The sequence below is a fragment of the Chiloscyllium punctatum genome, chromosome 6, assembly GCF_047496795.1.
Source record: "Chiloscyllium punctatum isolate Juve2018m chromosome 6, sChiPun1.3, whole genome shotgun sequence".
NCBI classification, from domain to species: Eukaryota; Metazoa; Chordata; class Chondrichthyes; order Orectolobiformes; family Hemiscylliidae; genus Chiloscyllium; species Chiloscyllium punctatum.
In genome coordinates, this window is record NC_092744.1 from 25,252,935 (window position 1) to 25,275,804 (window position 22,870).

The window sequence follows — 22,870 nt, forward strand, 5'->3', positions numbered from 1 at the left end:
CCCAGACCGGCTCGCCGCAATTTAATTGTCTACAAACAACAGCGGCATCATGCCTGTCCCAGGAATCATCACAAACCGTTCCCCATGTCCCACTGAAAAATATTTCAACTCTTCCCGAGCAGTTGTTCGATCCCGCAGCCAGCCGCAGCTCTGCAAAGAAAAACAAAGATTTCGTAAGAAACCAGAGGGTACCTCAACTTGAAATTAGGCACTTCCTTTATTTGCCCTGCTCCAAATTCCAAACCACGAAGTTCCTTTGACTGCACCATTATTAAAGATCCTGGGTCTCTCACTGATCGGGGTACTCTGCTCGTCGATGTCAAAAGCAAATGTGTTCTCCTTTCCCGATCATTGTGTAGCGTTATGTAAAATTAAACGAGTTGACTAGCGTGTACAGGGGAAGATAATTGCCCACTCTTGGGTATATTAATATTAAATTATTTATTATTAATCACGAATGGGATCTTTAAAAAATAATTACCAGAATCTTCCGAAACCGGTTCCATGTTACTTTTCTTCCTATCCTCATCACTGTGCATTCTCCCAGGATTTAGTTCTGAAAGTGAATAATCGATTACTTAAAAATGTGGCTGATATACAGTCAGCGCTTTTAACGAGAGTATTTAAAAAGTAACGTGTGAAACCAAGGCACTGAAGGAGATATGAAAATAGATGACACAAAACGTGGTCAAAGCTGCAGCCTGTAAGGTGTGTGTTAAAAGGAGAAGGAGATGGAGAGAAACAGAGAGATTATACAAGCGAAATATAGAGCTTTGAACAGAGCCAACCGAAGGCATTGCTACAAATAGTGGAGCTATTGAATTTAACCATGAATAATGGGTCAGAATTAACGCGAGGCAAATATATCAGAGAGTTGTGGGACTGGAGATGGTCACGGATAAAGGGATAGATAAAACTATGTAGATAATTGTAAACAAGGATGAGAATTTATTTCAAAATACCGAAACGGCCACCTAGAATATCAATTACAGGGAACACTGCCGCCCGAAGTTGCGCTGCAAGGAACTCACCATCCTGCCTTGGAAGTATATCGCCCTTCACTGACGTTGCGTCCGATTCTTGGAATTCCGTTCATACTAGCTCTCTGGATGTTACTACACCACATGGAATATGACCATTCAAGATGCTGACTCACCACTATCTCCTCTAATGCTTAGCCACAGCTCATGATTTTTAAAAAATCATCACAATACTCGACACTCAGCACATGTAGGCCATCGAGTACAGGTGTGATGGGATTCAGGGCTTATTACGATTTAAACACACATAGCAGAGCTGTGGATGACCTCAAATTTACGAGTGCAAGAAATGTTTAGACATTAGTGAGGTATTTCAAGACAAACGGGCTCAATTCACAGATCTCACCTGAACAAATAATTCCGACATCTTCCTGGTGATTACAATTATGTTCGCCCCATGGTGAAGATGGACATTGCCACAGGACTGTGTCAGGCGAACGACAGCTCACATCATCGAGCCAGATCTGTCCAGAACCACTTCCAAATGTAAGATCACGATCCACAGCTTGGGCAAAGCCACATCCGAGCTGTTGACAAACAACTTCCGCTTCCTTTATTCCAAAGGAATCGAAACAAACACTCCCCCAGGTTCCATTGTAGAAAATCTCGACTCTGCCCTGACAGGGATTCGCTCCATCCTGCAGCCTCAGAGCCCTGTGCTCTGTAGAACAAAGCCCAGATTAATCTTCTGTTCGTTTCCAGCCCATCCTCAAACAATGAGCATAAAACAACATCAAGCGGATCTGTAACTAGATTACTTTCTTTTTCACAGAACATTCGGTAGACAATTATTTCAAAGAATTTCACATAGAATATTCCAGACTGCATCTTAATATCTCATACTCCGTAGTGTTGGCGTGCGACTAGATTGTCAGATTTTCCACTGTCAGGAAGACAAATTCAATTATTATCAGGTCTAATCATCAATCATCCTGACTCTAGGTTTATTAAAGGTATCGTTGGCAGTGCTGAATTTTGAAAGTAATCTCACCTGAGCAGATAACTCCAGCATCCTCTTTATGGTTGCAGTCGTTCTCACTCCACCGGCCTGCCAGACATTCCCACAGGAGAGAATCATTCGCTCCACACTTCACATTGTCTAACCAGATTGGCCCTAATCCTGGACCGAACCAAGCGGAAATCGTTGCATGTAAAGCCTGTCCGCACTTCAGCTGGTTACAGACAACTTGGGCATCTGCTAAATCCCAGGAGTCATCACACACAGTTCCCCAGGTTCCATTGAAATAAAGCTCCACCCTTCCAGCACATCGACTTCCACCGTCCACCAATCTTATCTGGATATGATCTGCAGAACAGGAACAATTAAATCAAACAGTTTCTGCTCCGAGGAACGTTACCTGCATGATTTACAAATATCAAATTATATTCCTGAACTCGTAACATGTCGGTACCTCAATTGACTGGACGACTGATTTATAATGCAGAATGATGCCGTCAGTGTGACTTTAATTCTCATGTAGACTGAGGTTAACATGAAGACTCGCTTTCTCAACTTCTGCCCTCCCCTAAGGCGTGGTGACCCTCAGGTCAAACCACCATAGTCATCTCTCTCTAATGTGAGGGCAGCCCTATGGTTCGGTAGGATTTTGGCAACTTTATCTTAATATTCCTAACTATACAACGTTCCTAATTGTAAGCTTTTCTTTCAACAATTTGTTTGTTATAGTTCTGCCAAACAGTTAGGAAAGTTTTCTCCATTATCAGTTCTCTTGTCACGTTGATTATGAAATCTACTTGCATGATACCGTTATTTGTAGCATCTTTCGTTATAAACAACACATTTCTACAGGCCATTGGGCAGGAAATAACATGCGACAATAAAGGCTGAATATATAAATTTTGACTAAGATTCTACAAATTTCTTTTTTTTGCATTTGCTATTAAACATTTTTGGATTTTAATCGAGCGATGTGAGAAATATTACGGCAATTAAAACTACTGCCATGTAAGAGACAAATACTATAAATTTAGATTTAATTCAGTTTACCTTTAGGAACTTAAGTATTTGGTTTCACATTAACCCTTTAAACTATTGAGATTGAAAGCGACTCAATCATCATCAGGTAAAACACACACAAAAAAAAATTACTGTCCCAGATGATGGCAATACCAGACAAGTCAAATCCTGAAGTGAAATATAGATTTTAATGGTTCCCCAGAGACAGGTATCAATGCTCATAGATTAGCTCCAGCAAGAACATATTGAGTTTAGGTCTCTTCTATTTGAATTGTAGGGCGAGAATGAATAAGCTGGGGCTTTCCTCCCTGGTGCATTGGAGTCTGAATGGTGACATTGTAGAGATTTATGGAATGACAAGGCTCATGGATAAAGTCAACAGCCAATGTCATTTTCCTTGGATGGATGGGGTGTGCAGTGTCCAAAGCCAGAGGACATAGGTTTAAGGTGAGACCAGGAAGATTTGAAAAGGGTCTGAAGGGGTAGGGTTTTGATGCAGAGGGTGGTGCATGCATGGAATGCACTGCCAGAGGAAATGGTGGAGGTTAGTAAAATTAAAACATTTAGAAAGCACATGGATGCACATATGAAGAGGAAGGGTTTAGAGAGATATGGGCCAAATGCTGGAAAATGGAACTTGATCAGGTCGAGACCTCTGCTCGTCACAGATGAGGTGGATTCACGGGTCTGTTTCTGGGTTGTATGATTTTATTACTCTGGTGGTGTTGTTTGTTGAATGTTTCATTTTTTTGGGTCAACTCACACTGGAGTTTGTTTTTACTGCGAAATCTGACAAAGGTGGTAAATTGTGTCCCTGAGCATTAGGTTCAAAAGTTTGCTTCATCAATTTTTGGATATTTATCTCTGTGTATCTATTCCACTGACTCCTGTGGATTCACTGAGGGCATCCATAATGACAAACAGTAACAAGGGAATAAGACCATAAGACATAGGAGCGGAGGTAAGGCCATTCGGCCCATCGAGTCCACTCTGCCATTCAATCGTGGCTGATGGGCATTTCAACTCCACTTACCCGTATTCTCCCTGCAGCCCTTAATTCCTTGTGACATCAAGAATTTATCAATTTCTGCCTTGAAGACATTTAGCATCCCAGCCTCCACTGCACTCTGTGGTAATGAATTCCACAGGCCCACCACTCTCTGGCTGAAGAAATGTCTCTGCATTGCTGTTCTGAATTTACCCCCTCTAATTCTAAGGCTGTGTCCACGGGTCCTGGTCTCCTCGCCTAATGGAAACAATTTCCTAGCATCCACCCTCTCCAAGCCATGCATCATCTTGTAAGTTTCTATTAGATCTCCCCTTAATCTTCTAAACTCCAATGAATACAATCTCAGGATCCTCAGCTGTTCCTCATATGTTAGACCTACCATTCCAGGGATCATCCGCGTGAATCTCCGTTGGACATGCTCAAAGTGCCAGTATGTCCTTCCTGAGGCGTGGGGACCAAAACTGGACACAGTACTCCAAATGGGGCCTAACCAGAGCTTTATAAAGTCTCAGTAGCACAACAGTGCTTTTATATTCCAACCCTCTTGAGATAATTGACAACATTGCATTCGCTATCTTAATCACGGACTCAACCTGCATGTTGACCTTTAGAGAATCCTCAACCAGCACTCCCAGATCCCTCTGTACTTTGGCTTTATGAATTTTCTCACCGTTTAGAAAGTAGTCCATGCTTGTATTCTTTTTTCCAAAGTGCAGGACCTTGCATTTGTTCACATTAAATTCCATCAGCCATTTCCTGGACCACTCTTCCAAATTGTCTAGATCCTTCTGCAGCCTCCCCACTTCCTCAGTACTACCTGCCTGTCCACCTAACTTTGTATCATCGGTAAACTTCACTAGAATGCCCCCAGTCCCTCCCTTCATCCAGATCACTAATATATAATGTGAACAGCTGCAGCCCCAACACTGAACCCTGCGGGACACTGCTTGTCACTGGCTGCCATTCCAAAAAAGAACCTTTTATCCCAACTCTCTGCCTTCTGTCAGACAGCCAATCCTCAATCCATACCAATAGCTCACCTCGAACACCATGGGCCCTCACCTTGCTCAGCAGCCTCCCGTGTGGCACCTTATCAAAGGCCTTTTGGAAGTCTAGGTACATAACATCCACTGGGTTTCCCTGGCCGAACCTACTTGTCACCTCTTCAAAGAACCCCAACAGGTTTGTCAGGCACGACCTCCCCTTACTAAATCCATGTTGACTTGTTCTAATCCGACCCTGCTCTTCCAAGAATTTAGAAACCTATCCTTAATGATGGATTCTAGAACCAAGGTTAGGCTAATTGGCCTATAATTTTCCATCTTTTGCCTTGATCCTTTCTTGAACAAGGGGGTTACAACAGCGAGCTTCCAATCATCCGGGACTTTCCCTGACTCCAGTGAATTTTGAAAGATCTCATCCAACGCCTCCGCTATTTCCTCAGATGTATGCATCTGATTCATTAATTTCTGACAAATTCTCTTAATTATGAACTTTAAAGATCGATGTGATACTAATAATGCTCCTATAGATTGTGGATGATAAACTGGTTATGTAAATTATTTTATGCCCAAATTATTCATAATTTCCCTGAATATTTGTGACAGCACGTTTGAGATTTGATCTGATTGCATTTCTTTTGGTAAGCTATGTGATGGATAAAAATGCATAAGTCATTCTATTGCTGATGTTGATGTATTATTTCTCAAAGGCACTTTTCCAGGAAGTCTCATTGAAATAGCCATATTTGTTATGATCCTGCCAAATAATTGCTTAAAGACATGTCCAGTGAGAGAAAAAAATGAATTTGGAGATCACCAAACATGATTATCCAGGGGAGTGATGGAAAGTATAAATTGAAAAATAAATGCTGTGGTAAAAATTAGTCAGAAATTGGGGTATTGTGAATGTTTTAAAAGCTAACTGAAGATGGCTAATAAATAATAAAAGCAAGAAAATAAACTATGAGGGCAAACTAGTAAATGCCATAAAAATAGACAATAAGAACTTGTTTAAATATATAAAAAGGAAAAAAAAGGCCGTAATGAACATTAGCCCCTTAAGGAATGAGGCTGGTTGAATAATAATGGGAGCCAGGAATTGGCAGGGGAGTTGAACAAATATTTTACATCAGCTTTCATGGTAGAGGACACAAACAGCAAAACAAAAAAATCTAAATAATCAAGGGGCTAAAGTGAGAAGACATTGAACACAATAGCTATCATTAGATAAGAAGTGTTAGGAAAAATGATGGCCTAAAGTCTGATAGAGCACTGTGCCTGATGGGTTGAACCTGAGGATTTAAAAGGAAGTAGCTACAGAGACAGTAGATGAATGTCAACTCTCAATAAACCTCACCTTTTGAGGTACCAATTCTAAGAATTTTTTTCAGTTTGCAAGGTTTATTGAAGGTAGAGAAAGAGAAACCTGTAGGTGTAATATATTTGGATGAATTAAAGGAATTTGATAAGGTGCCACACGTTAAGCTGCTTAATAAAGCATGGGTCTATGGCTCTGGGGTAATAATTTGACATGGATAGAAGATTGACTAATTAATCGAGGACAGAATTGGGATAGAATGCACATATTTTGGATGCCAACCTGAAACTAAAGGGATGCTACAGCAATCAGTGATGGAACAAGAATTATTTACAATGTATTAATGACTTAGATATGCAAATGAATTGCCAAGTTTTCAAATGACAAAAAAATGGTGAACAAGGCAAATAGTGAAGATGACACAAGGAGTCTGATTGACAGGACAGAGTAAGTGAGTGAACAAAAACTTGGCATTCTTGTTCATGCTGTGCAAGACTCTAATCAGGCTACATTTGGAACAGTGTGAAAAGTTTTGTCACCTTTTTAAAGAAAATATGTACTGGAATTAGGAGCAAACCAGAGAAAGTTCACTATGTTGGACTTTGGATGGATGGATTTTCACATCAGGAGATGTTGACTTGGCTTGGTTTGTATTGATTGGAACTCAGAAGAATGACAAGTGAACTTACTGAAATATAAAACACAAACAAAAGCAGAAATTGTTGGAAAAGCTCAGCAGGTTTGGCAACATGTGTGGAGAGAAACTTTTCAGTTGAGTGACACTTTCGCAGTACTGGCTATTGAACCTATTTAAAAATAACATTCTTAAGTGGCTTGGAAGAGTGGGAGAGTCACCATGATTTCAGTGCAAATGACACCCATTTAAGGGAGGAATAGAAAGGAATTTCATCACTCATAGGGTAATGATTCTGTGATTTTTTTTGCCATACAGGGAATTAGAGGCCAGTTCATGAAGGATATTTATTGCAGGAATAGAAAAGGTTGGTCCAACACTTTCAACTGGAGTATACACTTAAGATATCTTTGACTGAATCCATTTTTACCCTGAGATTGGCATTACTTAATTGATTTGAACCTATTGTATTTAACCCACTGGGCACTTATTGCTGCTGGATCAATTTCTTAGGTTGTGGTCATTTGCACCCATACTCACAGAGCACACAACGCAATGACATGAGAATATCCTTCCCTGAAATTCAATCGTTTTTCGTTTATTATAGACACTGCTGTAGTTGGCCAAGGGGTTGGTTGATTTTATACAGGTGACTAAATGTTTCCTTCTCCAATACACAATTAGCAATACAATTAAAATATTGGTTTACATGAAATCTAATTTTAATTGTCAATGCATAATCGATGAAGCCCAGTCTTGGTAACTGCTGAATTCATTTATTTTTCTTCAAGTAAAACCCAGATGAGGTTTAGAACAACAAAGCAATTAATTTCTGAATAAGTTTGTCTGGATATATATCAATGCATTTTTTCTTTAACTAAAGGCTTCTTTGGCTTCTATATTCATACAAAATGACATTTTAACTTTGTTGACTTACTTCAGTGCAATGTAACGCAAAAGCTGCATGAAATGGTCAAGTTAAGCTCAACTAAATGCCACTAAATATAAAATTACTATTTCGGACTGCTTACATTCAAATTTTATGCATTATTATGCATACTTTGACTCCGATAATTAAAGAAGTCCTTACCAGAGCAAACCACACCCACGTCATCATCAATAGACAGCTCTTTGATTTGTGTAAAATTGCAATTCGCCAGGAAGCGTTCACTTCCGTTGCAAGTGACATTGTTGATCAAGGATGGACCTGTGCCTTTGCCAAACTTTGACTGGTTGTACACTTTTATTGCAGAGCCACAATTCAGTTGTCTGCAAACGACATTCGCATCATTGAAATTCCACTGAGTGTCAGTCACTCTCCCCCAAGTGCCATGATTATAAACCTCCACTCGGCCATCACAAATGGTCTCCCCATTGGCCAGTCGTATCTGCCAATCTTCACCTGTAGAAATGCAATTTGATAATCAACGTCTATTAGCATGCTAGACTTGAAATGTGAACATCAATTATAAAAGTTGTTATTCTGTGGCTGACCATTATGCAATTTAAGTAATGGGGAAACATTACAAATACCCAATGTAAAGGCTATCAGCAAGCTTGAGAAGGGATTCGGGTTTTAAGAGAAACCTCAGTCAGAACATTTTTGATCAGAAAGCCAATACATTTCCTCACTTAATCTGCATGTGACCACAGACACATAGCAATGTTTTTTTTCCCCCAAAATTACCTTTTTAAAATGATCTTATAAAGCATTTAGTTTGAATGAGATTATGGGTCCGCGGTAAACGCTGACCCCGCCAAAGATACTCACGTTCCATGAATCAATAAAAATAAAATTGCCATATTGTTTTCTTATTTCAAAGCACGTCGATAGCGTTAGAAAGGCCAGAGTTTGCTTTTGAGAAGATTACAGTTTGACTATTTCTTGACCCCACTACAAACTGTATGCTGTACCAACAGTCACCGTTTAGGGGTGGACGTGCAATAAGTTGCCTCAGGGATGATGATGAAATAGCAATCGGTTTCCAAGTCATGGCAGCCTGTGAGCTGAAGGATGCCTTGGAAGGTATACTTAAGCCTTTGTTCTAACAGGTGGTAGCTTTCTTTGGAATGAAATGTGCAGGCACAGAGCTTTGGATAGTTGCAATCGTGAATCTTTGAGCTACCAGGTCCATCTAATACGAAAATGAACACAGAATTCTAGAGAAAGTCATCCGTTCTGGTAGCACGTAGCGCAAGAAGCAGACATTTATTCAGAACTCTCTTCTGAAGTTCTGGATATCTGCCAGACCTGATGAGATGCTCTTGTGCCAAATAAATGATTGAGTTACACATCAGACTAGGAAACCAATATTGAGACTGAGGGATTCACATTGGTGCCAAGTTAGACCTCTCATTTGGAACAGAAGTTGGGGTTTTAGCCTTGACTGAGTGTCACAATCGTGCAGTTGTAGGGAATATGAAAATTTATAACTAAAACAGAAATCGCACGAGAAGCTCACCAAATCTGTCAGGATCTGGGGAGAGAAAGGAAAGTTTATGTTTCGAGTCCAGTGAACCTAGTACAGACCACGACTCTATCCACAGACGCTGTCAGAACTGCTGAGTCCCTCCAGGAATTCCTGTTCTTGTTTACCATTTTCAGCATTCTGTGGATATATGTTATATTTCTGTGCACATTTCTCGTAGTAAGTGTAAAACTTGATAAATTTCAATCTCCTCTGACAAAGGAGACAATTGTGGTATTCTGCTACCTGCAACCCCTCACTCTGCTGTGTCCCTCCCCCCATCCACCCACCCACCCCACCAACCCCCAATTCTCGGAAATGGTCACAAATCAAATTTGTGGAATTATCACAAAGCAGAAGAATTGGGACTTTCGCACCAACAACGGGCCATGACTTATCACGCACTGGAGAAATTTACATGAAAATAGATACAGCCAGAGAATGACTTATACGCCAAGCTGAATGAAACACCTACCAGAACAGATGATCCCAGCATCACTGCCGTGTGAGCACTTTTGGCGTCCCGAGGATGAAACCGGGCAGTCACGTAAATGCATTTCATTGCCGATACATTCGTAGATATCATTCAATATCGGCCCAGTTCCCTCTCCAAAAAATGCACCTCGTGGTGCTGCTATCGCGGCTCCACAACCGAGTTGATTGCAGACAACAGCTGCATCCTGTAAATCCCAGTCGGTATCGCAGACTGTGCCCCAGGTGTCACCCAGCAATATCTCCAGTCGTCCTGAGCAGGTATCATTACCACCAACTAATCGTGGTCCCCTTTGACCTTGGTGCAGAAACAATGCATGTTATTAAGCTGTATTCATATTCTAATGAAAAATTGTCTCTGATGTACATCTCTACAGTGCATACAGAAGCGATTGTTTGAGCCAGGAAACCTCGATATTTCAGTAGAAGTTAAGCGAGCAGCGCCACAATTTTGTGAGACAAACAAGCTTTGGCAACAGCAAAATGACGCCGTAACAATGGATCGCTAAAGGGGAAGGAGCTGTAGAGATACAACAGGTAGGACATCTATTGAGAGTCAAGATAAACTCAGTATTAGGGGATGACACCAATGTTCTGTGAATGAAAGTAAGCTAGAAAGAAGTAATCATCTGCAGTGAAGCATCGGAGTTAAATTCGCCAGACTATTGTGAAACAGGGTAAAAACAATGACTGCAGATGCTGGAAACCAGATTCTGGATTAGTGGTGCTGGAAAAGCACAGCAGTTCAGGCAGCATCCGAGGAGCAGGAAAATCGACGTTTCGGGCAAAAGCCCTTCATCAGGAATACAGGCAGAGTGCCTGAAGGGCGGAGAGATAAATGAGAGGAGGGTGGGAGTAGGGAGAAAGTAGCAGGGAGCACAATAGGTGAGTGGGGGTGGGGATGAAGGTGATAGGTCAGGGATTAGGCAAAATAGAATTGTAGTTCAGCAAGAGGCATTTAGATTGGAGATTCTGGTGCAAAAAAGGGTGGGGGATCTAAGCAAGGGATACAATTTGCTTTCTGTTTCACAAGGTGGAAAAACGGAATAAAATTGACTGAACCATGTTGGAAACTATCGGGCATTTATTATTCTAACTATTTTTCTCAGATGATGTACTGGCTTCTGAGGTTTGTTTCCCAACCTTTTCATTGTCTGATGTTATATTGGGACGAGATTCTTCAGCTCAATTTGAACCGCAAAGGATGTTTCTCCTTCAAAACGGCAACTGAATCAATTTGATACCAAACATTGAAAGGGATAAGATTATAGTGGTGCTGGAAAAGCACAGCCGGTCAGCAGCATCCGAGGAGCAGGAAAGCCTAGCGTCACTTCGAATCCTCATGTTGAAACGCGAACAGCAATCTGAGCCAAAAGTTGAAATCAACCATATTTCTCATATCAGTGATGGACATATAAACAGAAAAAAAGAATGTCGAGTCTACAGGAAAATAGCACGAACTTTAAACTTCGTGTTCCACTCCAATCTTGGAGCAGGAAGGGACAAAACACTTACCAGAGCAAATGATACTGACGTCATGTCTGTGTGTGCAATTCCTTTGATTGTTTGGTCTCATCGGGCAGTCCCAGAGAATGGTCTCATTCCCCTGGCATTCATAGATATCCTGCCACACAGGACCACTGCCCTCTCCAAACTGAGCCTCTCTGAGTACTGCTATCACTTCTCCACATTTTAAGGAAGCACAAACCACACGAGCGTCATGTGAATCCCAATGTGAACCACACACTGTGCCCCAAGTATTCCCTTTCTGTATCTCCAGTCTTCCAGAGCATCCATCCGTTCCACTAACCAGTCTTGGCTGCCTGTGCTCTGTTGTATTAAACAGATGGGATAAAATCTTCAACATAATTGGCTTGAATCCACAACGTAAAACATTAATTTAACAGAGTTTGGCATTGTTCAAATGATGAAATGATAATTCATTATTTCTTCCAAATAGTTAATAATATTTTGTTTTACAATTTTTATTGACCCACATGGTGCAGTTGAACACGAGCTTCTGAATCACTATCTTGTGATCACACTTGAGCTTTCGCTTGTATTTTACCATGTCATTTTAATTATAAAATCTTGGTGAGAAGGAAATAAGATGATGAATTGACCTGAAAGCATTGTGATACAAACTTCATATAAAGCAATTTCAAGAAGTAAAATATGTCTATCAGCTAATAAATAGCTTTTGCAAATCTTAATCCATTCCACAAGTTTCTGTCATCAAATGTCACAATTCTTCATTGTGATTGACAGTTATAAAATGTTGTACAAGTGTTCTTATCACATTAAAAAGGACAAAATTAATTTAACACAGTTGAGTATGTTAGCTGTTTGGTGGGTGGACAAAAAAGGAATGCAACAGCATTGCCTCCTCTCCTATACCTACAGCGGCATCTCAACAAGTCTTCTCCACAACTGCTACCTGTCACTAATGGAAGATCAAATGCAATAAATGCATGAAACACCAACATTTGCAAGCTCCTTTCAAAATTATAATCATTCTGATTTGAAAATGTATTGCCATTCCTCTGACAGTTGGTTAAACTTTTGGAAATCCCTTCCTAATAGCACTCTGGTTGTATCTATGCCACAGGAACTGCTCGGGTTGAAGAAGATGGCTGATCACCACTTTCCCAGATTAAATTAAGGGTGGGCAGTGAAAGTTGGTCTAGTTGACGTCCAAATCTTGCGAGGGAATCAATCAAACAAATCCACACCTTGGGTAATGCAATTTATGAAGTATGTAACTGCATTATTTCTATGAACAAGGTTATTTGGTACCCAAAGAATGATGACCCATAATTGTTTTCATTTAGAAATGGCCACATATATCAGCATCATGCAATAGCAAGAAAAGGTATGATTTCATGCATCACTAGTTAGTCACACCTGGAGTCTGTTGAATGATAAACACAGTAATTGGAATTTACTTCCCACACTTAATTTAAGTAAAGTTTCTACTTGGAGCAGTGTAATGTAGAAAAGAAATTAATTGATCTCAGCATCATCTACTCACCACAATTGTTTGAAGTTGCAGAAGGACATACATTTCTTATTTCTACTCTGGCAGGAAGAATGGAAGAACTGAATATTATTTAAATTCCAGAAAGTTAGAGTACAAAGAGATTTAGGAGTCCAAGATTCAGTCGGCAATTCAGGTTTAGTTTGTAATGGGGGAAAGAAAATTGAATTTTGGCCTTCATTCAAAATGGAATGGAATACAAAATTAGGGAGTATTTGTTTAAACTACACAAAGCACCAGTAAGACCACTGATGGAATACTGTGAACGATTTTTGTCTATTTCTTATCTGGCATTCAAGTTGTTTTCTATTTCCTCACTAGCGCTTCTGCACTGATTGTGAAACATCATCTATAATAATGCAGGTTTTCCAGCACTTAGCCTTATATCCTATGCTGCTTCAAATGTTCACCTAAATTATTCTGAAAAGTCTTCATCGATAAGACTTTCAGACAATGAGTTCCAGATAACCTCAATCATTGGTAACAAAATACTTTCCTCAAATAGCCTCTCATGCTCTTGCTCCATATCTTAAAACTGTGCATCCTAATTATTGACTCCTCTATTCAGATAAAGCTATGCCTATCTACATTGTCTTTGCCTCTCAGAAGTTTGTACACCTCAATCAGATACCCCTCAGCCTTCTCTGCTCTAAAAAAGGAACAGCCCCAGCCTACTTTCTTTTCATAGCTGAATCACTTTAGACCAGGCAACTTCTCTGTGAAACTATTCTGCACTTTCTCTCGTGCAGTCATACCCTTCTTATGGTGTGATGATAAGAATTGCATATTTCTCCATGGTGGCTTAACACTGTATAGAGATCATAATCTCCTTGGCCTTGTAGTCTATGCCTTATCAAACAGAGGTAAGTATTTCATATGCCTTCTTAACCATTTTACCTTTACACCCTGTTGCCTTCAAGGATCTTATACATAGATGCCATGATCACTCAGAACCTCTATACTTCGCAAGGTGCGACCTTGCAATGTGTACTCCCTTGCCTTGGTAATCCCTCAGAAATGCATCACCTCATTCTTGTCAGGATTGAATTTCATTTACAACTGGTCAGCCTATAAGGTAAGTCGAGCTACATCAATCTGTAAGCTATAGCTTTCTTCTTCGTTTATCAGACAGAACTTTCTATGGTATAAGCAAAATTACTGATCATACCACCTGAATTCATGCCTAAGTCATTAATGTACACAAATCAGCAGCACCAAACCTTATGGTACTCCTGTGGATACAAGCATCCAGGCACAAAACAATGTTTGACCATCGCTCTTTGCTTCCTGCCACTAAACCAATTTGCCAATTTTTTCACTGGATCCTCTGCACTCTTGATTTCAGTCTGCCAGTCAGACCTTGTCAAATGCCTTAATGAAGGCAATGTAAAGTATTTCAATCCCATTACCAGTATCTAGACACCATGTCACAACCTTGAAAAATTCATACAATTTTGTGAGACATTATCTCCCCTTACAAAGGGCAAAAGTAAGGACTGCAGATGCTGGAAACCAGAGTTTAGATCAGAGTGGTGCTGGAAAAGCACAGCAGGTTAGACAGCATCCAAGAAGCAGGAAAATTGATGTTTCTGGCAAAAGACCTTCATCAGGAATAGGCTATTTCTGATGAAGGGCTTTTGCCCAAAATGTTGATTTTCCTGCTCCTCGGATGTTGCCTGACCTGCTGTGCTTTTCCAGCACCACTCTGATCTAAACTCTCCCCTTACAAAGCCGTGCTGACTATCTTTGATTAATTGCTGCTTTCCACAGCAGTTTGAGATGCATCTTATCTGAGCGTGGGGAGTTTTCCACTGTTGAGCCTGCTAACAGACCACGAATGTTAATGCCAATCTCTCAATGCTAATTCATTCAAGCACATCAAAGTCCTTATCCCTGGTTTCTTGTCCTACATTGTCCTTCTCTATGATGAATACATTTGGAATGTGCTCATTGAAAACTTCAGCAATGTCTTATGGCTCCGCACACAGATTGACACATTGGTTCCTAATTGGCTTTCCTCTTTCCTTGTTTATTCTCCTGCAGCTAATATAGTTTTCTCCTTTATTGCTCTGCACTTTAGTTATTACCCTTTTGAATGTCTCTGATTGCTTTGCTATGGATGCTCCTGCAAGTCCAATCCTGTCTTATCTCATTAAAATTGGCATTCATTCAATTTGGAACTTTTATTTCCAGAATACCTTTAACATTATCCACTATAACATTAAATCTGATTGAATAATACTCACAATCACCAAATTATCCCCCACTTTCATTGCTTAGTGCCCTTAAATTCAGGCCAGCAGTGCCCCTTCTCTTAAATGACTTTCTACGCTCTGGCTTAATATGTTCTCTGGGAAACATTTTAGAAATTCTGTCCCCTCGCAGCCTTTCATAACTTGTATTCTCCAGTTAATATTGGGGAAGGTGAAATCGCCTAATATCAATATTGTATTATTTTTTCACTTTGAATTTGCCTACATATCTGTCTTGCTAACTCCCTCTAACTGTTTGGGTATTCATAGTGCACCCAGCAAAGTGACTGCCCCCATTTGGCCTGATTCTATCCATTTGGCCTGATTCATCAAGGATGTCATCCCTCTTTGCTGCAGTACTTGACTCATTGCGCTCTGCTGCGATACCACCTCTTCTTCTACACACCTCATCATCTTGCCTAAAGTAACTGCACTCTGGAATATTGAGCTTTCACTTCTGTCTCTCCCTCAGTCATGTCTCCATAATAGCAATTTTATCATATCCCCTTGAGTAATCAACATTGTCAATTCATCTGCATTACTCACAAGACTTCATGCTATAAATAAATGCCATTCAGTCTTGCATTAACTTGACTATATTTGCACTGCCTTCTAGCTGGACTTGGTTCTTATTCTCAACTTGTCTATGCGTGATCCCCTCTGTTTTCCAACCTAACCAAATAAGTTTAAATGCCCATCACCCATCTGGCCAAACACTCCTGCAAGTACGAACAGTTCAAGTACAATCTTTCAGGCTCAAACTATTCAAATTTTCCCCTGTAGTGGATTTGATTCAGGTCCAGAAATCTAAAGCACTCTCTCCTGTTCCAACTTTTCAGCCACACATTTATCTTTTCTTTTTGCTTATTCTTGTACTCGCTAGCATAGAGAGAGGGGAGGGAATGGGGAGGCAATGGCCCATTGGTATCATTGCTGGACTGTTCATCAAAAGACTTAGATCATGTTCTGCAATCAAATCCCACTAGGGCAGGTGGTGGAATTTGAGTTCAACAAAAATCTGTAATTAAGAGTCTAATGATAACAATGATTGCTGGAAAAACTCACCTGGTTCACTAATGTCCTTTAGGGAGGGAAACTGCCATCCTTACCTGGTCTGGCTTACATGTGACTCCAGATCCACTGCAATGTCATAGATGTTTAACTGCCCTCTGGGCAATTAGGGATGGGCAATAAATGCTGGCCTAGCCAGTGATGTCCTCATCCCATGAATAATAAAAAAACACTGACCAGAGGGAATTACTTCAGAGTAAGGTGTTGTAATTCCTAGACAGAGATGAGCATACTTTTCTTGCCTTAGATGGTAGGATGGTGAATCTGTGGGATTCTTTATTGCAGAAAGCAGTCGAGGTTATGTCATTCAGGATACGCAGGTTGAGGTCTTTTTCACAATGAAGCAAATCATGTGATAATGGATAAAGGTGGTATAGTGGAGTCGAGTATTATCAGATGGGATTCAGATAGCCTTTTAATGTTCTGTGGCCCTGTGTTCCAATCCCACTCCAGCAGATGAAGGAATTTAAATTCAATAAAACGCTAGAATTAAAATTCTAATGATGAGCATTAAACCTGGATGAAGGTTTGCTCACTTAGCTGGAAGGTTCATTTTCAGACATTTCATCACCATACTAGTTAACATCTTCAGTGAGCCTCCAGATGAACCACTGCTGGTGTTTCCTGCTTTCTATTTATATGTTTAGGTTTCCTTGGGTTGGTGATGTCATTTCCTAAGGTGATGTCAATTCCTGTTCGTGTTCTCAGGGTGTGGTAAATGTGGTCCATGTCAATGTGTTTGTTGATAGAGTTCCTCTTGGAATGCCATGCTTCTAGGAATCCTCCTGTGTGCCTCTGTTTATCTTGTCCTAGGATGGATGTGTTATCCCAGTGGAAGTGGTGTCCTTCCTTATCTGTATGTAAGGATACTAGTGAGTAGTATCTCATAAGTAAGGATCATGTTGTTTTGTGGCTAGTTGGTGCTCATGTATCCTGCTGGCTAGTTTTCTGCCTGATTTTTGAATGCAGTGTTTGTTACAGTTCTTGCATGGTATTTTGTAAATGGCATTAGTTTTGCTTGTTGTCTGTATAGTGTCTTTCAGGTTCATTAGCTGTTATTTTAGTGTGTTGGTGGGTTTGTGGGCTACCATGATGCCAAGGGGTCTGAGTAGTCTGGCAGTCATTTCTGAGATATTTTTGATGTAAGGCAGAATGGCTAGGATTTCTGGGCATGTTCTGTCTGCTTTTTTGGGCTTGCTGCTGAGAAATTGGTGGACTGTGCTCATTGGGTATCCATTCTTTTTCCATAAACTATATAGGTGATTATCCTCTGCCCTGCATAGTTCCTCTGTGGTGGCTGGATGAAATAATTTTCTGATACAGCTTCGTTTGTGGATGTTGGGATGTTGTTCAATATTTGGTCCGTATGTGTTCTTTTCCTGTAGATGCTGGTTTGAAGTTCTGCATTGGCTGTTCGCTCTACTGCGACATCTAGGAATGGCAGTTTGTTGTTGTTTTCCTCTTCTTTAGTGAGTTTTATGCCAGTAAGGGTATTATTGATGGTATTGAAGATTTCCTCTAATTTGTTTCGCTTAGTGATGACAAACATGTCATCCAAGCAGCAGACCCAAATTTGGGTTGGATGGTTTGCAGAGCTGTTTGTTCAAGTCTCTGCATTACAGTACCTGCCAAGAATCCTGATGTCGGAGATCTCATGGGTGTTCCGTTGGTTCGTCTGTAGTTTTTGTTGTTGAAGGTGAAGTGGGTTAGCTTGACAATACTGTCCTTGCTGATGAAGTTGGTTATGCTTGGTGTACGTGTCTTCTAATAGTGTAGTCAGTGTTTCCTTGGCTAGGTTGATGTTGATTAATATGAACAGGACTGTTACATCAAAGGAGACCATCATTTCATCCTCTTCTACCTTGGTGTCCTTGATGGTCTTCAGGAATTCTTGGGTGGAGTGGATGAAGTGGTGTGAGTCTTCTACTAAATGTTTTAGTCTTTGGTGTAGCTCCTTGGCCAATCTGTAAATTGTGCTCCAGGTAGGGAAACTATGGGTCTGAGGGGGGCTCCTGGCTTGTGAATTTTGGGTAATTTGTAGAAGTTGAAGTGTGTTGCGTTGAATCTGTCTGGTTTCAATTTTTGGAAGTTGCTCTTATTTATTTCTCCAGATTTCTGAAGTATTTTGAGTAGGGTTGTGATTCTCTTCTCTAGTTGTGGGGTCGGGTCTATCACCACTTGTTGGTAAGTGTTGGTATTTGCTAGTAGTGCATTTGCACTTTCAGTGTAGTCTCTTTGATTTAAAATGAATGTCAAACATTCTTTGTCTGCAGGTAGGATAACAATGTTTTTATCTTCTTTTAGTCTTTCTAGTGCATTCCTTTCTTTGTATTGAGTGTGTTTCCTTCCTTTTTCCTGCTTCATGTTGGCTATCTGTCTGATAGTTTGCTGGGTTTCTTCTATGAGTTGGTTGTCTTTCAGTGTTGTTTCCAATGCTGCTAAGAAATCTTTCTGGTCCACATCCTGGAACTTGTAATTTAACCCTCCGACTAAGACAGCTTTTTCAGGGTCTGTTAAGGGTTAGTCAGATAAGTTTTTGATCCATGCTTCTGAGTTATCAGTGTTGTTATTTTGTGTAAGATTGTCCAGTTTTTTTCTGCAGGTCTAGTTTTTTTTTCATTTTCTGTGTTTTTTGCTGTTTAATAGCTATGGCTTGTTGTACTGTGTCCGTCCATTCATGGCCTGTTGCATGAGTGAATAAAGATGTTTGGTGCAAAATTTCCCGTTTGTATTTATGGAGTCTGTTGTGGGCATCATTAATAATTTCTCTAAGCATTCTGCAGCCATTTTGGTTTACTATTCTCTTGTTTAGTGGGGTGTTAAGGGGCGGCTTTTATTTAAGACACTTAGTTATACCTGTTTTCTTAGGTATTCGTGCAGGAAGTACAGCTGTTCGCAGGTGGCGCCCTGTCAGATGGCTTTCGTTTCTCATTTTTGGGCCTGTTTTAGTGTATTGTGCCCATAAGTGTTAGCAAGTTTTGAGAAGATTTGTAGCTTAGTTTGAGGTTCTGGATGTAGATTTGCTCGCTGAGCTGGAAGATCATTTTCTGATGTTTCGTCACCATACTGGGTAACATCTTCAGTGAGCCTCTGGATGAACCACTGCTGGTGTTTCCTGTATTCCATTTATATGTTTGGGTTTCATTGGGTTGGTGATGTCATTTCCTGTGGTGATGTCCTTTCCTAAGGTGATGTCATGTCCTGTTCTTTTTCTCAGGGGGTGGTAAATGTGGTCCAAGTCAATGTGTTTGTTGATAGAGTTCCTCTTGGAATGCCATGTTTCTAGGAATTCTCATGTGTGTCTCTGTTTGGCTTGTCCTAGGATGGATGGGTTGTCCCAGTGGAAGTGGTGTCCTTCCTTATCTGTATGTAAGGATACTAGTGAGTAGTATCTCGTAAGTAAGGGTCATGTTGTTTTGTGGCAAGTTGATGTTCATGTATTCTGGTGGCTAGTTTTCTGACTGCTTTTTGAATGTAGTGTTTGTTACAGTTCTTGCATGGTATTTTGTAAATGACATTAGTTTTGCTTGTTGAGTGTACAGGGTCTTTCAGGTTCATAAGCTGCTGTTTTAGTGTGTTGGTGGGTTTGTGGGCTACCATGATGCCAAGGGGTCTGAGCAGCCTGGCAGTCATTTCCGAGATGTCTTTGATGTAGGGGAGGGTGGCTAGGGGAGAGCATTAAACTACTGTCATAAAATGTCCATTTGGATCACTCATGTCATTCAGAGAAAGAAACTGTCATCTGTACCTGATTTTGTTTACATGTGTGTCTCGAGACCCATGGCAGTAGTACTACAAAGGTTCAGTGGAATCAAAAAATTAGCATTGCTTTTCATTCTAGAGATGCAGCCAGACCACCTTAGCTTCTCCAGCAGTTTCATTTTTTGTGTTTGACCCTTAACTGCTTTCTGAAATAACTTAGCAAGCCATTCAGTTCCAAAGCAATGAAGGAATAAATGCTGGCCAAGTCAATGATGCCATATCCCATTGGTGAACTAAAAAATGCATTTGTTTTAAACTAATTGGATGCAGCAGTCTTGATGAGTCAAATGGTTCAGTTATGTTCCTATGTATTACATTTTATTATCACCCTCTAATTGTTACAAGTTCCATGCCCCACAATTTGGTCAGCCTGCTATAGCTTGTGAGTAAATTAATAACATCTATACCTCAGCACCCTTTTCACAGCTGAAGCAACATCTTATTTCTAACCAGAGACAGGCTTCCATGTAATTTCTAATCAGGATCAAAAAGTAGCAACTTCAAGAAGAGATTAACAAAGTATGAACTGCATAATGTATAAATCTTTGAGCCAGATGAATCTTTGTAAGTTATATACTGTTTTTAACAAGGAGAGGTCAGCAGCACGGTATCCTGGAGCATATAACTGACCTCCTGACTCTCCAGAGTCTGTCTGTGAGTCAGAGGCAAGAAGCAGAAATGTGACAGAATACTCTTTTCAATGCTCCAGCTCCAAAAATACTCACAGACATCACCCAGAACAATCCAGACAAAGCAGTTGGCTGATTTGTGACCAAACATATACACTCTCTCCAACACTGATGCTCAGTTGCAGCAACGTGTACCATCTACAAGATGGATTGCAGAACTTTACGCAGGTTAGTTGGACAACAACCCTATGACCACTACCATCTAGAAGGACAACGGCAGCAGATAGATGAGAGTAACATCACCTGCAAACTAATCTCCAGTCACTCACTATCCTGACTTGGAAATATTTTACCAGCCATTCAGTGCCACTGGGTCAAAATCCTGGAAATTCGGACCGAACAACATTGCAGGTACTTCAACAGCAAATGACAGCAGCTCACTACCACATTGCCTTTGACAAGTGGGATGGCATTCCATAATTAGTTTTAAAATTTAATTGCTAATTTGATGTGAGTTCAATAACATTTTTGGTTTAATAATTTTCATGATTGTCCAATTTTGTTCAGTGCTGTGGCATCCAATAAGGCCAATTGCATTTTATTATCTAAAATGATACAGGCAGAAAAGTTACCTGAACAAACAGCACCAGCTGCTTCTTTATCTGCAGAGCAGTTTTTGTGAGCCAAAGCCTTCAATTCACATTTCCAGGGGTCTTCCTCAGTACCTTTGCAGTAAAGTTCAAAGTTCAGCATCGAGGCCTGACCAGCCCCAAACTGAGAATTCCCTGATGCAGATACAGCGTCACCACAGCTCAGGTATTTGCAGAAAGCACGAGCTTCATTCATATCCCACATTCGGCCACAGAGGACACGGGTTGTTAAAGAGTTACTGGCCTCAACTCTTCCAGCACAAGGGCTACCTCCATCCTTAAGCACAGCTATTTGCCTGACTGTCAGGGAAAAACATTTGAGATTACTCACATTAGCTATCATGCATCAGTTAACAGAACGCAATAAACCGCCTGTTTAAAATCATCTGCAGGACAGATACTTTGGCTATCCTTCCTAATTGAAAGCATACCATTGATAAAAATCGACTGAGCAACAAGTTATCTCTACAGTTACAGAAATACCAAAGAAGTTAGTGGTCAATAGAAGCATGGCACAGAGTGCAATCCCGCAATCCATTTACATGCGATATATTAATAGAGGTCATAGATCATTAGCAATCATTATATATACAAAATATGTAAGGCAGAATAGACAAAAGTATATTTTGGAATTGTGGACAGTACACAAAAAGTACAAAGAGTTGAAATCAGTTGTAGTGGCGAAGCCTAGAGGTTTGTTTTAGCTTATAAAAGCAACAGAATTATGCTGCAGTTGCAACACTGATAGACCATTCTACCGTCAATCAGTGCTAAAACCCTCGGAGTTTCTGATCCACTAACATTACAACTACATCATGTCTCCCCTGATTCCAGTAACATTGAGCTGGTAAAACAAAACTAATTATCATTTACCTCAAGTGTTTCTACATTTGGGAAGAGGGATTAAGAACAATTTTTTTCCGATATGAGACTACTTAAACATATTTGGGTTTCCTGGCCAAACCACAAACTAATGATGCACCACCTAATTTTTTGAGCATTCATCCCAAATTTTGGCATTGCTTTTTGAATGTTCACTTTGGCATAGCTTAATTTTCAACATCAAATTTTATGCAACTTTCATTCAAAAATGACAGCTCGCTATAAAAGGTTGGCTGCACCACAGCATTTGTAGACAATGTAAATCAGACATGGTTGAATGTAGAAGACAGGAGTAACTTTAGGAAAAAAGAAAATTGCAACAGTCATGAAGTTGAGGTGCGTGCCTCAAATTTGCATGTTGTGCAATTTTACCTATTAGCCAATCGTGAACACACACCCAAAAAGAAAGAGCAGGTCAAATATTAACCCTTATTCTCTTGAGGCTGTTGGTGGAAGGTGTGGTCTGGGAGTGCTTCAATTTTTGTAAGTACTTTGAAACAACCAGGTTGCACATGTGATTGCACACCTTTGGGTTGGGTGGGACTTGAACCTTCACATCATTGCCCAGAGACAGTGACTCTACCAATGTGCCTAAAGAAGCAAGAACCATTTTAATCTTCTGAGCAGCTTATTTACTGATTGAGACT

At 40.3% G+C, this 22,870-nt stretch overlaps 1 protein-coding gene across 1 annotated transcript; it reads right to left on the reverse strand.

Moving 5' to 3' along the window:
• Window positions 1-437: 437 nt before the first annotated feature.
• On the reverse strand, window positions 438-21,444 carry LOC140478626 (scavenger receptor cysteine-rich type 1 protein M130-like). The gene is made up of 6 exons (XM_072571844.1): window positions 21,324-21,444; window positions 9,924-10,238; window positions 8,071-8,382; window positions 2,032-2,346; window positions 1,387-1,701; window positions 438-556 (listed from the first exon to the last, which is right to left on the reverse strand). The coding sequence occupies exons 1-6, from the start codon at window positions 21,442-21,444 to the stop codon at window positions 438-440; spliced, it is 1,497 nt and encodes a 498-aa protein (XP_072427945.1).
• Window positions 21,445-22,870: the final 1,426 nt, after the last annotated feature.